Source organism: Siphateles boraxobius, unplaced genomic scaffold (assembly GCF_051911475.1).
Source record: "Siphateles boraxobius isolate OS27281-9 unplaced genomic scaffold, OSU_SipBor_1 100, whole genome shotgun sequence".
NCBI lineage: Eukaryota > Metazoa > Chordata > Actinopteri > Cypriniformes > Leuciscidae > Siphateles > Siphateles boraxobius.
In genome coordinates, this window is record NW_027508701.1 from 1683855 (window position 1) to 1701466 (window position 17612).

The following is a 17612-nucleotide window of genomic DNA, read 5'->3' on the forward strand; positions in this document are numbered from 1 at the left end:
TTAAATGTATTTGTTTTTGTTAAGCCTTTTAAGTTACAAACATTATTTTGTTAATTTATGTTGACATAATGATATTGATCACTACAAATAACATAATATTATGTGTAATTTAAACTCAAATTTCTTTGTTAAGTGAATTTTTTTTTAAACTTGCAACTTAATAAAATTGTCTTGATACCTTTGGAATTTATGTAGATTGAAGTTTTTGTGATTACCATTGTGTTGAAGAGTAGATACATGAAGGTAAACACTCCATATTATATATTCTATAAGCAAGTTTCATTTAGCATGTGTTATGATAGCTGTGGATTTGAACTGAAATAGATAAGATTAAGAGGTTCCAGGTCTACAATGTAAGAAATTGGATTAGGACTTAATTTTTTTGAGTAATCAAATTAAATAATTGTTATGTTATGTTTATGTTAAGTTATTAAGTATCTTTAACTCAATATCATTTTTTGGTCGAGTATAATTCCATTTGAAGTTAAAGAATGATGCAGACTGTTGTGTTAAAAAATTATTTGGTCTTTAGACAAAGGGACATGTTACAAAAGTATTTCTAGAACTTCAAGTAGTTCAAATCTCAATATTTTCAAAACATCACAGCAGAAAGAACATCTCTTCAAGCTGCCATAATGACACTTTTCTACATCCTCCACATTGTGACGTCACACTGGTTGACGTTTGTATCTTTATCTTATTTCTTCCTCATGCAGTGTTGAGCAGTGAGATAAGGAGGCAAGAGATGCAATGACATTTACTGCAATACCGTACTCATAATGTCATGCCGCTATTAATATGTTACAGAGTCTCACAGTAAATTTTGATTTAGAAGTGATTTCGAAGTCAACCCATTTTGGACAGTAATCTGGGGGAGCATTTACGAATGGGAGTTGAGGTGCTGTACCTCAGGTGTGTTAACTTAGGAGCTGCGGTTACTCATTAGTAAAAGAAAAGACAAGTTCCCCTTTATAGTCTGTAATTAATATAAAAAGATATTACATTTGTCAGCAGCTTTACCTCTTTCTTCCTCTTCATTTTGACTGAGCTCCTCTTGCTGCTCCTCATCAGACTCCTCTTTCTCCATGGCTATAATATAATAATAATAAACACTTCCTTAGTATACATTTCCCACTTTCATGGACATTTCCCTGGAAAATGTTTGATAAAACCCTTCTTAGCACACTACCTCTTTGTTAAATATTATAACAAATATATACATAATGCAGCAACTGTAAAGGGCTGAAAATTGGGTAAGTAGGATCTACTGGACTACTTAAATGTAAGACTTAAATAAGAAGGCCAGAAATTAACAAAATATCTTTAACAATGCTATAGTGGCAAAGAAGTCATCTATGGGCAGGGATTCACCCAAACTTTATCAAAAAAACTGGCATTGGCATTTATCAAATGAACAAATAATTTATATATCATTCTATATATAGGGTTAAACAATCCTGTTTTTCAATCCTGGCGGCTCTGCACATTTTGTATGTCTCTCTTGTCTGTCACCCGTAGGGTATGCTTACATGACAACAATGTACTAAAAAGTTTTTCCTTCGCGTTTTTCACATACAGACGACAACGTTGTCGAAACGATCCCTGTTCACACGTTTTCACGGAAACTACTAAAATACTGAATTCTGCTGCCTGGCCAGTAGATGTCAATGTCACTTTGTAAATAAATTCTATGCGCCTATAGACTGAACATGTAATACGCATGCACATCATCACCATTTTCACACCATTTTTTTTGTTTGCACTGAGACAATTAAAAAAACTTTATCGCTTTCAAAAACTTGCAAGCATGCATATAAAAAATGCAGAATTGAAACATTAATCAAATTGCATCGAATTTTAATGTGAAGAATCGTCTCAAATCGAATTATTCTGGATTTGCAAAAATCATTCTCGAATTGAAAACCTATGAATCGTGAATTGATTAGATTTGCTGTCTACCCAAAGATCCACAGCCCTAATAACCATGCAACCGTCTGGTACGGTGTTGGATCAGATGAAAAAGATGTTTCCAGAAGTCATAGATCCTCTTCTTAATACAGAGTTCTGTCATGAAACTCTAGATGACTCAAGCTGATAGGTCCTTTACCCAATCGTTCCCTTTCACTGTCACTCCGAGTTACGTCGGATGACGACGAATGGGGTTTCGCTTAGAAAGCCTATCAACTTCGAGTATTACAAAACGAGCCAATGGCAAAGAAATGCCATGGGTCTGCGGAATTTGCATAGCGTATCTCCGCCCCACTTCGTGGGTATAAAAGGAGGACGCCAGCAACATGCAGATATGTTTTCGCTTCGGAGCCGAGTTAATTCTTCACTCCACAAGCCATCTATGAACTGTCAGCTTCTTACAGACGAGCGAGATTCTCTGGTGTTGGTGTGGCGACGATCTCCTGGCGAGTGCGCGCTTCCTGCTTATCTGTGCAGTGGTTTGCCAGTGAGTGTGTTTCTCCCCGGGCTCGCCCGTGCATTTCTGGTGGCGGTTGACTCATTCCCGATTTTGATGGGCACATTCTCTGCTCTGCGTGCTTGGGCTTGATCACGCTAGAGCAGCGTTTGTGGATGACTCACGTTCTCCCCGCGGGAACGTGACCATCGCGTCATTACAGTCGAGACTCAATGATCTCGTTTGAGAGAGAGTCCCCTCATCCACACCCCGATCTAACACTCTCCACGTGAGGTGCTACTTCGGCTGGTGGCCAGGGTGACCTGAGGGTGTAGGTGTGGAACAAAGGCGCCGACTATCCGTCCGTGCCCCACGCCCCCCTCTTCATTGACGCAACCCGTGAACGATCACGTGACGCCCGCGGGCCCGTCTTCGGACCCCCCGCGGGTTTCCTTTGACGTTCCAGAATCGGATCTGTTGTCCATCGCAGCATCACAGGGCGGGCAAGGATCTTCAGGAAGTGAAGATTTGACAGTGCTGCCACTTTCGGGTGTGCATATGGCATTTGTCGAGTCAGATCCTGAGATGACGGCCATGCTTTCCCGGGCCGCCGCGAGCATCGGACTAGGGTGGAACCCTCCACCCTGTACTGAGCGCTCGCTGCTCTACGATTGGTTTAGGGGTGGCCGCTGACTCTCGTCGCCGTCTAACCCCAATACCTTTCTTCCCGGATGTGCATCAGGAGATCTCAAAATCCTCGAAGACCCCCATGTCTTCCAGCAATCCCTCGTTGATCTCCTCCGCCCTTCCTTCCCATGGTCGCTGCTCATGGGTACACTGTGGTCCCCCGGTTGAACGCTCTGTTGTGATACTAAAATAACTGTGTCCTCAGAGTGCTTTTTCTCTGCGCGATCCTAAGCACCCGTCCGAAACCTGTAGTTTTTCGTCTACACTTGTGGCGAAATCCTATAGCGCCCAGGACAGGCAGCCGCCTCACTGCATGCCATGGCCATTCTGCTGGTCTTCCTGGTCCAGGTGTTCATGGACATGCAGGAGGGCAGGACTGACCCAGGGCTCTTCATTGAGCTGCGCGCCGCCACTGACCTTGCTCCCCGAGCGACGAAAGTGGCCGCACGCTCCCTGGGTCAGGTGTTGTACACCATTCAAGCCTGTGGCTTAACCTGTCCGATGTGCAGGATGTCCGGCGGTCCCGTCTGCCCGACACCCTCATATCCCAGGTCAGCTCTTCGGCGGTGCGGTTCAGGGCTGTACAACAGTTCTCAACGCCCATGAGCAGACTGAGGCATATTCTGCCCCGACGGCCCCTGCCGTCCACTCAGATCCCTCAGTCTGCCCTCCGCCGAAGGCGCCCTCTAGCGGCTTCCAACCCGCCCGTTCACCCGGGCTGGCTCTGGAGGCCGCAGGGGGAGCCACAGCCCTCTCCTGCCCCGCCCACCGCTAAACGCTGGGCCAAGCGGCACCTTTGAGACGGGCTGCTCAGGGATGATGGTCACTTCTCAGGAGATGGTAGCAGGACCACTCCTTCCCCGGGTGGAGGGCCGGGGGAGAATCCTTTGTTTTCCACTCCCTGCTGCTCACCCCCGGGTGGGCAGCACCCTAATGTGGTTAAAGCAAGAAATGACATGTTCATCCCTGGGCACACAGAGTTCTCGGACGACACGGTGCGCCGCCCCCGAGCCGTGCACCCCTCGTCCTCCTCTGTCCCTGAGCCGGTTGACAGTCAGCGCCGTCCCCGCACCGTGCCGCTCTCATCCGCCTCTGTCGCCAGCCCCCTGGCAGAGCAGACCCCCGTGGAACGTTCTTCCTTCCCTGGTCTCCTCTGTCAGGGCGCGGTTAATGACTGTGCCCCCACACCGGGCCGCTATGCCGTCCACGTCTGGGCCAGTCATTCCGCCCTGCTGCACCACCGGTGGGAAGTCTGTGGTTCGTATGACCCCGCTGGTACAGTTCTTGGGAGCCTGGCTAGAGCTTCCCCTCCTGTCCCGCTGGGTCGCACGGACGATCAGGCTCGGCTACGCGATTCATTTCGCGCGGTCTCCTCACCGCTTAAGGGGAGTCCGCTCCACTTTGGTCGCTGGCAACACCCCTATCATGAGAGCAGAGATCGCTACCCTGCTGGCGAAGGGTGCGATCGAGACCGTCCCTCCGGCCGAGATGAGGACCGGCTTCTACAGCCCGTACTTCATTGTCCCAAAGAAAACCGGTGGGTTACGGTCAATCCTGGACCTGCGCATGCTGAACCGTTCCCTTCACAGGCTGCCGTTCAAGATGCTCACTGCCAAACGCATTTTTAAATGTGTGCGGCCCCAGGATTGGTTTGCAGCAATCGACCTGAAGGACGCCTACTTCCATGTCTCCATTCTCCCTCGACACAGACCGTTCCTACGGTTTGCTTACGAGGGGCAGGCATACCAGTACGCGGTTCTCCCTTTCGGGCTAGCCCTGTCCCCTCGCGTCTTCACGAAGGTCGTCGAGGCAGCCCTTGTTCCCCTTCGGGAACACGGGGCTCGCATCCTGAACTATATCGACGACTGGCTGATCCTAGCTCACTCTCGAGACCAGGTGTGCGAACATAGGGACCTAGTGTTCCAGCACCTAGCTCGTCTGGGCCTTCGGGTCAACTGGGAAAAGAGCAAACTTTGCCCCGTGCAGAGGATCTCTTTTCTCGGTATGGATAACGACTCGGTCGCCATGTCCGCGCAGCTTACGAGCGAGCGCGCGCAGTCACTGCTGACTTGCCTGAGACAGTTCGAGGGCAAGAGTGCGGTTCCACTAAAACTTTTTCAGAGGCTCCTGGGGCATATAGCTTCTGCATCCGCGGCAACGCCGCTCGGATTGCTTCTTATGAGAGCGCTTCAGCTTTGGCTTCGCGACCGAGTCCAGAGGTGGGCATGGCAACACGGCACCCTCCGAGTAACAGTTACTCCGACCTGCCGTCAGACCTTCACCCCGTGGTCGAACCTCAGTTTTCTACGGGCCGGAGTGCCCCTGGAACGAGCTTCGCGGCATGTTGTTGTAAAGACAGATGCCTCCTCCACGGGCTGGGGTGCCATGTGGAATGGACGTGCTGCCGCGGGTCCTGGACAGGACCCCGACGCCTCTGGCATGTCAATTGCCTCGAGTTGCTGGCCGTACGTCTTGCTTTGCGCCGCTTCCGGGCCGTGCTCAAGAACCAACACGTACTAGTCCGTTCAGACAATACCGCCACTGTAGCGTACATCAACCATCAAGGTGGTCTACGCTCCCGCCGAATGTCGCAACTCGCTCGCAACCTCCTCATATGGAGTCTGAAGCATCTGAGGTCGCTTCATGCCATTTATATCCCCGGAGCCCTGAACTGTGCAGCCGACGAGCTCTCACGGCTTCAGCCCCCCCCCCGGGAGATTGGCGACTCCATCCCCAGTCGGTTCAGCTGATTTGGGACCAGTTCGGGGACGCACAGATAGATCTGTTTGCCTCTCACGACTCGACCCATTGCGACCTGTATTATTCCCTGACCGAGGGCACGCTCGGCACGGATTCACTGGCGCACAGCTGGCTGCGGGGCTGCAAATATGCGTTTCCCCCAGTGAGCCTTCTTGCGCAGTGCCTGCGCAAGGTCAGGGAGGACAAGGAGCAGGTCATTCTGCCTTGGCATAACAGCAGCAAGGTCGACCGTGCCCCCTTGGTGTGACTGCCCACTCCACCTGGAGTGTGGCGTCCTCTTGGGCTCTAGCGCATGGCGCCTCGCTAACATCGCTTGCTCGCCCTTCCACTCCACGGACTGGATACGTGTGGTATTCTCCTCAGGTGAGCTTCTCCGAAAGCCCTGAGTTCCTCCAGCACTCCTGACGTCGGCGCCAGTGTCTATTGCCTGCGCGTTGGCTAGGTGCCTCCCGTGTGCATGGTCCCTCCTCTGAGCGACCCCCACATGTGTATTCCACTGTAAGCCTCTCTGAGCATGTGTCTTCCCTTGGCAAGCCACCTTGCCACCCCTGGGGTTGAAATATTCCACCTGCGGCTGGACACCCCAGTGTTCTCCATATGCATCCTTCGGGTCATATGTGTATTCTCTAAGTCCCCCCCCGTTGGGCTGGCAATATTTTACATATTTCCTCTAAACTATGGGATATGCTCCCCAGTGTACCTTGGTATTCATGTGCTAGATAGGAGTCCTTCGTCCGTGCCAATCTCACGACAAGGATCTCAGATTTACGCAGGGCACTAGAAGACAGCCGAGAAGGTGGCGTGATTAGACTGGTAACCCCATTCGTCGTCATCCGAGGTAACTCGGAGTGACAACGAAAGGGAACGTCTCGGTTACGTATGTAACCCTCGTTCCCTGAGTAGGGAACGGAGACGTTACGTCTGCTTGCCACTTTCCGCTGTACCGCGGGGCAGTGGCGGATGCAGAACGTGACAGATGGGTGGGCCTGGGTTAAGTCGAGGTGGGCCTGAATCTAGGGTTTAGTAGGCTATATTTATGGAGATGAGAAATAAAACCCGCACTGTACAGCTATGATCAGCTGTTCGGCCGAGCTTTCGAAGTTGTTAATACGGAAAGACCGAAGCTGACCTGTTGGTTTTTGTCAAATGACCTTGCGGCACTCTCTGAAAAGTTGAGATATTTTTCATCTCGCCACGGCATATAGGCGCGCCTGGAAAAACGAGCGCGCTGCAGCCTGCACCACATGCGTATGGCAAGCAGTGTTGCCAGATTGGAAATGTCCAATTATAGTACCAGAAGTTCAAAATGATCGTATTTGGAAGAACATTATCGTACACGACGTAAACTTGCAGAATACAGCTACTTATCCCAACATGTAGGATGGATTAGATGGAGTAGTGTTGACGTACGTGTGGTGCCTGTGTGTGTGTGTGTGTGTGTGTGTATACGTGCAGGCAGGTGAGCCTGCAAAATGATTCTGGGTCAGAGAGAGAAGCGGTAGGATGTGTGTTTGGACGAACGACTGAAAACTCTGAAATTATCGTAGGGGAAGAGCGGGGTAAGTTGTCACATGGGTAAGTTGTCACACTGTTCATAACTCCAACACTAGAGGCTCTATCAAAAAAATCAAATAGCCACTTTGTGTGGATTCTCCTTCTATAGTCAACTTCCTGTTCACATGTGGTCAAGATCACTCTAATCTGATGTTAGCACAATTTTCTCATTTTTCTGCTTAAAAAGTAAAAAAATTGCACTTTACATTTTATGCAATACAACTTTGTTAGGTATGAATGTTAAAAATAATTATTTTGCACAAAATAGAGGAGACAGTAACCAGTCTTTTGATACTATAGCTAACCTTGAGATTTAGCCAACATTAACACACATGTCAGTTTGGGGCAAGTAGTCTCACTGACTTTGTACAAATAAACGCATAGAACATGCTCAAAAAACAATGTGATATTGTATGCTAATTTATTTGTAATTGCAATAAGGGTTTTGAAGGAAAGAAAGGAAGGAAGTAAGAAAGATGGTTTGAAATTATCAACGAAAGACAGAACATGGCAGTTAAAGGCCAGGCCCCAGCACCAACTCTGCTCTGCCAGGCCCCAGCACCAACTCTGCTCTGCCAGGCCCCAGCACCAACTCCAGTACCAACTCTGCTCTGCCAGGCCCCAGCACCAACTCTGCTCTGCCAGGCTCTAGCACCAACTCTGCTCTGCCAGGCTCTAGCACCAACTCTGCTCTGCCAGGCTCTAGCACCAACACTGCTCTGCCAGGCTCTAGCACCAACTCTGCTCTGCCAGGCTCTAGCACCAACTCTGCTCTGCCAGGCTCTAGCACCAACTCTGCTCTGCCAGGCTCTAGCACCAACTCTGCTCTGCCAGGCTCTAGCACCAACACTGCTCTGCCAGGCTCTAGCACCAACTCTGCTCTGCCAGGCTCTAGCACCAACTCTGCTCTGCCAGGCTCTAGCACCAACACTGCTCTGCCAGGCTCTAGCACCAACTCTGCTCTGCCAGGCTCTAGCACCAACACTGCTCTGCCAGGCTCTAGCACCAACACTGCTCTGCCAGGCTCTAGCACCAACTCTGCTCTGCCAGGCTCTAGCACCAACACTGCTCTGCCAGGCTCTAGCACCAACACTGCTCTGCCAGGCTCTAGCACCAACACTGCTCTGCCAGGCTCTAGCACCAACACTGCTCTGCCAGGCTCTAGCACCAACTCTGCTCTGCCAGGCTCTAGCACCAACTCTGCTCTGCCAGGCTCTAGCACAAACACTGCTCTGCCAGGCTCTAGCACCAACTCTGCTCTGCCAGGCTCTAGCACCAACACTGCTCTGCCAGGCTCTAGCACCAACTCTGCTCTGCCAGGCTCTAGCACCAACTCTACTCTGCCAGGCTCTAGCACCAACTCTACTCTGCCAGGCTCTAGCAACAATGGAAATTTTGATGGAAATGTGCATTGTTTGGATTTAAATAATTGTTTTTCCAGATTCTCCAGGCACAATAGTTTATATTTCCAGTTTTGGTTGGAAATAAATTAAAATCATAAATAAAAATAAATTAAAAAATCAATATTCGCAATTAAGTAGTTGTGTTCTTATTTTTAGATAATCTAGTGTGACAACTTAACCTCCGATGGGGCAAATTGTCTCAAGTGCACACTCTCTATTCTACAGTCTACAACTCTATAATGAGATAAGATATGAAGATGTTATGACTACAACATATGTGCCCAAGAGTTCCTTCTTTCATTTGGTATGACATTTATACCATTGTGATGTATTGTGCTCAGTAAATGTTAGACAGTGTGAAAAGTGTGACAACATACCCCGCTCTCCCCTACATTATGGGATTTTTTCATTAATGATCGTACATCGTACAGAGGTCAAAATTATCGTACAAATACCATAATTATCGTACATCTGGCAACACTGATGGCAAGCTAAAGTATTCATAAAGCATGCGGGACGCGCGATTTGCCATAAAAGCGCGCGTTCTTAACGTGCACTTTGTGGTCATGGAAAACGCGCGCCAGAAATTTGTGGTTTTTGCATTAAAAAAAAAACTATGTATGAAACTTTATTGTAAAGTGTTACCGGAATTACAACTGGAAAATTTGCGAGTGTCTCGAACGAAGAGATTAAGGGACTGTCCGAGGTGCTGAAATAAAGAACAATGAACTTGAAACCGAGAGTTGTTTTTCTTTTCTTGTTACAAAAACACTTCAGAGGCATAAAACACCTTCAGACAGAAACAATATCATTTAAATAGCAGATCACACGTCGAGGTCGCACGTTTTGATGCAAAAAACGCGCGTTTCTGACGCGCTTTTCCGTGGCAAGCGCACGTTAAGGACAAATATCGAGTCCCTTGACAGTCGAAACGCATGAGTTTGACGAGTCAATCAGATGCCTGACCACGTCTTTCACAACCGCGTTGCTTCCATTATGAGCGCGTACATCTGAAATAACAAACTTGAGCGCGCAAAAGACGCTATATGTGAACGGGCCCGTCTTTGTCTTTCCAAGACACGGTGTTCATGTGAACAATGAGCCTCGTCCCCTCTCCTTGCAAGGGTGTCAAAGTCTAGACAAAAAATGTACAGTGACATGGCATAACTGCCAGATTCAAACTGCGCGTTCACGCGTTGGCTGGCGCTGAGCCAGAGATGGACGCGCTCAGGCTTGTCATATATCATATAAAGTGTTCGGCGGGCCGTATATGGCCAAACTTAATTCATTATTATTATTATTATTAAAATTAAAAATTTAAATTTCGTTTTTATTAATCAGATTGGGTGGGCCACCTGTCAATCTGGGTGGGCACGTGCCCACCCAGGCCCGCCCATAAATCCGGGCCTGCCGCGGGGATCGCCTGAGCTCAGTCTTGGCTCCTCAGCGAAGAAACATATCTGCATGTTGCCGGCGTCCTCCTTTTATACCCACGAGGTGGGGCAGAGATACGCTATGCAAATTCCGCAGACCCATGGCATTTCTTTGCCATTGGCTCGTTTTGTAATACTCTAAGCGAAATCCCATTCGTCGTCATCCGACGTAACGTCTCCGTTCCATACTCAGGGAACGATGGTTACATACGTAACCGAGACGTTCTCTACACGGTGCAGCTGATCCCTGTTGCATCAGCAGCCAACTTAAGAATTACTGTAAGATAGGAAGATTCTGTTCTATGCATTTTTCCTATATGTTTTAATATAAAATCAGAAAAAATAGACTTTCTTTTATTTAAAAAAAGAATCAGAGAGATCAATAGATATTTAGTGGAAGTGCTGTCTCAAATCATTCCTGAATGAAATCAAACAAGCAGTTGGTTACACAGGAAATTTAAGGCACAGAGTAAACCTTACAGGAATTAACTAATAATTCAACAAGTCAAACACAAGCTTGGTATTTCATGCAAGCATAGTCCAGAAACAGTACCCTCTTGTCTGTGCAAATGTCGTTTGGCTTTTCTTTGCTCTTCTTCCTCTTGATGTTCATGGTCTCTCAGGGCCGCCTTGGCGCCTGACGTCCAAGCCACATATGCCAACTGTTGTTGAAAAAGAAAATTGCCAGTAGCTGTATTTGCTTCCGTATTGGCCCACTATACTGTTATGCGTTAATTATTTTATTGCACACATGCAGTTACATTGTTAATGATATGTAAAGAAATCTGTGAGAAACTTAATGATTCAGGATCACCCCCTCACTACAAAAAAAAAATCTGTTTGGTTTGGAATTTGCTAATTGTAATTTTAGACATCTTACAAAAATTCAAATGTTAGCATACGAATCAATACATGGATGGCTGTTCATTTTTTTTTTTTCATTGGTTTGATCAAACTTGTTTCTTTCTTGTGTTCATGTCCGTGGGAACACTCACACCCAACTCAAAGTGACGTGCGACTAAAACACAAAACATATTTTGGTGCCACGTGTGAGAATCCCTACAATGTAGATACATTTATTCAATATAAATTGTGTTCTTTGTGAATAGTATTCTGTGAATGCATACTTTTGTTCTCTCTATACCTGAAAAGCAGTTTTCTTCTTAGGTAAAATGTTGTCCTGTGTCCTGTCCTTCACCTCATCTTCCTCTTCCTCACTGTCAGTTTCAAACAGATCATAGCCACAGTCCCCATCTGGACATAAGCAGACACACACACACACACACACACACACACACACACACACACACACACACACACACACACACACACACACACACACACACACACATACATATATAAATAAAGACACGTCAGTACGCTCTTTACATTAAAGAGATTTTATATTATTTTATGATGTTCATTAAATTTGATTCAGAAGTTTGGTGATGTTGTGTTATGGTCTGGCAGATGAAATAAGCACCAGTGAGAAAACAATTTATGGTTCATACCAACATGTGGATTTCATCACAACTATATAATATTCAAATATCTGTTCAAAGTGGGCTACCATTTCGCTTTGGAAAATGTGAGGATTCAGGGTGAACAGCAGAGGATGTCACTTGCTCACGAGAAGCATTCGTCTGTTTTGACTTGATTTTCTCCATTCTGTGGGACAGGAATGAAACAGGCTTTACACTTATTTACAATATTAAAGTATGTCATTAATCGTAAAAAAAAAAAAAAAAAGTCTCCATACTGTTTCTTCAGTGTCTCCACAGATTTGATCTCCATCTCCAATCTCGCTGCAACCTGTTTCTTCACTTTGGCTTCAAACAACTCCGCACCTCTAAAAATAAATGAATATTGTTGTAGAATAAACCTAGATGTTAAGTTATTATTATGTAAGACTACTTTGTTACTGGTTTTTTTTACATGTTTGCTGTAAATAAATTATTGTGATGATTTTCATGTATACATGTTTTTACATTTCTATTGTTGTTAATACGTTAATCATGTTTACAGGTTAGATGTTGTCAATACTTCGTTGCATACCTTGAAGCAAGGATCTTCGAAGTCTGAAGGTCAGACACGACATAGAGGAAGTAGTAGCTGAGGAAGACTCTCCTCTGAGCCAACAGCACCGTGAAACAGATCGCATCCCAGACAATCCCAGCTTCACCCTCCGGCAATTCACACTGGCTGTCAGGCTTAGCTATACAAACACATATGTTAATGATAGAACACAAATTGAATTGATGTAATGGCTCTGGTCGACTGCTTTCCCATTATGCTAAGTATAAGATTTTAGTATGGATCTAATTCTAATCTCTGATGCAGAATCACTTTTCTGGTAAAACATTAATTTATTGGTTGAAAAGTTAAATCTCCACCTGCAGTGCATTTGATGTAGATTTAGACATAAAAAATGGCTTTTTAATTTATAGGCTACTATGCTATACTGTATATACATTTTATTATTGTGGGAGGGATGAGAGTCCTCGATGAGTTAACTTAAAATAAATAAATAAATATGAGAAGCAAATATTGTTATGAAAAGCTGTATAGAGATTAATTACTGCTTGTTTGTTTACGTTATTAGAACTTAAGAATAGTAAGTAGTCTTTAGTTTTTTTTTTTTTTTACAGTTTACAAGATGGGGGAAAAAAACTATTAAAAGCACTAGCTTAATGAGTCCGTGGTAGTTTACAAACCATTTTAAGACAATAATAGGACTCTAGTAACTAATGTTAGTTTTAGGGAAAATAGCTAACAGCAAACAAGTCAAAATGGCACCTGTGTTTCTCATTAACAATCATGAAATGTAAAAACATTGGTACAATTCTCTCATCCATCGTGGTTCCTGTATTTCTTACACATATGCAATGATTTACTGAAGACGAATCATTGAATTATTGAAAATCTATGCACACCTATCTATGAGGTGATAATGTGGCCACAACATGAAGTAGAATTGCCATTACACCTCAGGTGTGCATTTATAAATGCAGTTGTCATTCGCAAAACTTTGCAGGGTGAACATAGCCTATGAAAGATTTGAAAATATAAATTAAATATGACATTTCCGGTGGTGTACTAATGATATGATTACAAAGAATCCTTTTTCATTAGGTTACTCACGTAAACTGTAGCCCTTGATGGTGCAGAACATGCTAAAAGCTTGAATGAGCCAACAGCCGTGCTTCTGTAGACTCTCCAGATAAGCACAAGAGCCAAGCTGATCACACACACAAACACAAGAAGTACGTATGCTTAAGAGGAATAACAAGCTATGTTCAGTATACATGCTGCCTCTTGGTAATATTATTAGAAAATATGGGATTAGATTCCATTGTATCCAGATGATACTCCATTAAATATTTCAAGGCCAGGTGAAATTTGTAAATTATCCAAGTTAATATTGAACAAGCAGTCATTTTCTTCAGTTAAATTCGGATAAGATATATAACAGTTGCAGTTAATTTTACACCATGTGTTCTTACAATGTTGCTTGTACTTACCTAAGAAAGTACTGAGTAATAGAAGATAACTGCATGGGTTAATGTTAGGTTTAGGTGTCAGTTCAGTTTTAGTACCTAGTTATAACACAGTTATTGTAATTCTTGTAATGAGTACATAGTGTGAACATGGGAAACAGGACTGTAAAATAAAGTGCTACTGCTGTACACAGAAGTTTGTATATTTACAAGTAAATAGTGTATTGTATATTTAATACAATTTGCATTTAGAAGGATGTACTGTGTCTTTATCCTCTACAGTTAAAAAACTGGGTGTTCAATTAGACAAGCAACTTGTCTTTTGAAAATCATGTTACAAATGTTACAAAAACAGCCTTCTTCCGCCTCAGGAACATCGCTAAGCTCCGAAAAATGTGAAAATCTGTTTCTGATGCAGAAAACCTACTTCATGAATTCATGACCTCTAGACTAGATTACTGCAATGCATTACTAGTTGGTTGTCCTTCATCCTCAATTAACAAGACACAGGTGATCCAAAATGCAGCTGCTAGAGTTCTGTATCGATTATAAAGTATTGCCATTTACTTATAAGGCCCTAAATTGTTAAGCTTCTTCATATTTATTGCGCTACAATCCAATATGCTTTTAAACTCACAAAACTCTAGACTTTTGGTGGTACCTAGGATAGCAAACTCTACTGTTATGAACAGCAGCTGATACACTCATTATTCTCCATTTGCTTTCTGTTTCTAAGGGTTCTTTCACACTGGGATCGTTTGCTGTTTGTGAACGCGATTGTTCCCGGCGCCCCCCGCAGCGTTGGTCTGGTTTCACACTCATCTTGATTTTATCAAACCCTGGTGCGTTTGCGAGCATCTTAGAAAAACAGGTTTACTGTGTGTGTGGGATATAAAGTGGCTTTCCGCTGCTTGCAAACAGACTCTTTTGAGGAGACAGTGGATTTCCATTAATTTGTTGCCCTTATTCCACGCGCTATGCGCGAATACACCGCAGGATCATTCTCGCTCATATCCAAGGTAAATCATCAACACTATCGTCTCTTACGTGTGTTTTATTTAACTAAATACATCATAATCGGCTAAAAACGCATGCGCATACTTTTCTTCCTGAACAAGTGTGCACCCGCATCCATTGCTTTCACATTCAGGCGAACAGCAGCACATTTCGGGAGCAACCGAACTCACACCACCTCCTCCAGGCAGTCTCGGGTTCAGTACCCCAGTGCGCACCCGGGTCCACATGGCAGCGTTTACATTAGCGATTTTTCATGCGAACCGTGCCCCGTTACGAACTAAACTGCCAGTGTGAAAGCATCCTGGAGGTGGGTAGACTTTTTACATCCACTGTAGGGTTATGTGTTTGGGATTTAATAAAACCATATCTATTTATTGATCTGATTTTATCTGTACATGGCATTTATTAAACATATGAACTCAAAAACTACATCTCTGAATCCTTTGTGTTATCTTTGACCTTAAAGAAAGTGGCAAAGCATGGTTATATTTAATTTTTCGACCTCTCTTGGTCACAGTATCATACCACAGGGCATGTCGAAACACTCAAGAGATGTGCTTACTGAGAGCATGTTCTTGAGGCAGATGACCACACAGGTGTATGCTATGAGACCGTCCCATAGTCTGAGCACACACTGCACTGGCTGCAGCAGTAATGTGCCTCCAAACAGCATGAAGTAGAAACAAGCCACCAGATAACCCAGACAAAAGATGTTAATTCTTGTGGTTCCAGTGATGAAGATGAGACATAACACCATCCAGAAAAAATAACTGAACACAAACAGCTTCAACATGTCCAGAAACGACCTGAAGGCACACACACACACACACAAGCATAACATATCACAACATTACAACACGATGTATTTACATCAGCATTTATGCTAAAGGGATAAAATAAATGACACTCTGACCCTTATTACTTTTTGCATTATCTGAAATCCTGAATCTTTTTGTTTTGTTTTTTGTAACGTTACATGTTCAAGTCAAATCAAGGTTTATTTATAGAGCACTTTTTAAAAACAGCAATTGTTTACCAAAGTGCTGAACAAGCATAATCAGGGTGAAAAAATTTATCTTCTTTAGCGTTTGTCCCCCATAGTAGCAGGGTACGCTTTTCTGGATTGCTGGCGCCATTTGATACGATCATCGGCATGATCGACGGGCAAACCGGTAAGCTTGAGATTGTGCAACGTGTCGATCTACTGCTGCTTCGGCCGCCCCTTCCAGCTGGAAGCCAGTTTTGGCAAGCATTGTATTGTCAGTGCGCAGGACATGGCCGTACCGCCGAAGCTGGGCTTCACGTAGCTAGTTAGATATTAAGGCAACACCACACCGTTGCCGAATGTCATCATTACAGATGTGGTCAAAGCACGGGATGCTGGAGATCCATCGCAGAATTTTTGTTTCCATGACACAGAAACGGCGTTCTACATCTTTCGTCACAGGCCAAACACTCAGCGCCATAAAGAGCAACAGGATGAACGACAGTACGGTAGATCTTTAATTTGAGATGGCCACTGGTCTTCCTATATATATATATATATATATATATATATATATATATATATATATATATAGTCATACTAATAAGTTTACATACCCCTTGCAGAATCTGCAAAATGTAAATTGTTTTAGCAAAATAAGAGGGATCATTTTTTTATTTAGTAGGCCTACTGTCCTGAATAATATATTTTGGTAACACTTTATTTCAATAGTCCACTTCAGACATTCTTCTAACTATAAGTAACTTACATGTCAACTAACTGTCATTAGAGTATTAGTAGACTGTCTGCTTCATATCTGCTAACACTTTATTTTGTTGGTCCCCCAACAGATATTCTACTGACTATAAGTAACTTGCGAACTACAAGTCAAATTACTCTCCTAACCCGAACCCCAACACCTAACCATAACAGTCTACTGACAGTCTACTACAGCCTACTAATACTCTAATGACAGTTAGTTGACATGTAGTTGAAAAGTAACTTATAGTTAGTAGAATGTCTAAAGTGATTATCGAAATATAGTGTAACCTATATTTTACATAAAAGATGTTTACATATATTCCACAAGACAAAAAAAGAAGCTGAATTTACAAAAATGACCCTGTTTAAAAGTTTAAATACCCTTGATTCTTAATTTTGTGTCGTTACCTGCATGATCCATGACTGTTTTTTTTTTTTTTTTCTCGTGATGGTTATTGAGTCCCTTGTTTGTTCTGAGCAGTTAAACTGCCAGTTAAAGAGCCAGGGGGTGAAAACGTTTTGAATTTGAAAATAGAGGTAAATTGTACTTAATTTGTCTTGAGGGAAACATGTAAGCATACTCAACCGTTTTTTGAGAATGTGCGAGTTAAAATTTGATGTGGTAATATATAATTCTTTAGTATGTAATACACAGACAGGTAGCCTATATAGGCTCTAGCACTACCCATATCAAACCCGAGTTTGCTGTCTTGTAAACATATCGAAGTTAACCGAACCAACTACTGACGTGAAGCTCAAGCTTGCGGAACGAACATTATAGGGACTTATCTAATCTGTCACGTATTATTGACTACGGCAAATAGGCTATTTTCCTGTAGTAGACGGTTACAGTAGAACGTCAAGAAGTAGGAGTTAATTTGCATGTGCGCAACAGAACGCCATTGCTGTTGTATTAGCAGCTGCTGCTTAGAGTCCCTATTATCAGTCACGTACACGCACATGGTGCACTGATGATGAAACGCGAAAATTAGGAATTCAGGATTAAGTCATCTAAAAATGAAGAGGTCAATAGCTGATTACTTTAAAAATACCATGTTCTATGTGTTTGAATTCTGAAACAGCAAGCACAACAAATGTTTGCCATCTTAG

General features: G+C 44.1%; 1 protein-coding gene across 1 annotated transcript in view; it reads right to left on the reverse strand.

Moving 5' to 3' along the window:
* The window catches only part of LOC143747042 (piezo-type mechanosensitive ion channel component 2), a 148781-nt gene that overhangs the window by 70897 nt on the left and 60272 nt on the right, over nucleotides 1-17612 (reverse strand). The window contains 8 exon segments of the mRNA XM_077239493.1: nucleotides 1021-1089; nucleotides 10795-10903; nucleotides 11386-11495; nucleotides 11812-11909; nucleotides 12001-12090; nucleotides 12297-12456; nucleotides 13383-13479; nucleotides 15318-15561. Of these exon segments, the coding sequence (XP_077095608.1) occupies nucleotides 1021-1089; nucleotides 10795-10903; nucleotides 11386-11495; nucleotides 11812-11909; nucleotides 12001-12090; nucleotides 12297-12456; nucleotides 13383-13479; nucleotides 15318-15561 (977 nt within the window).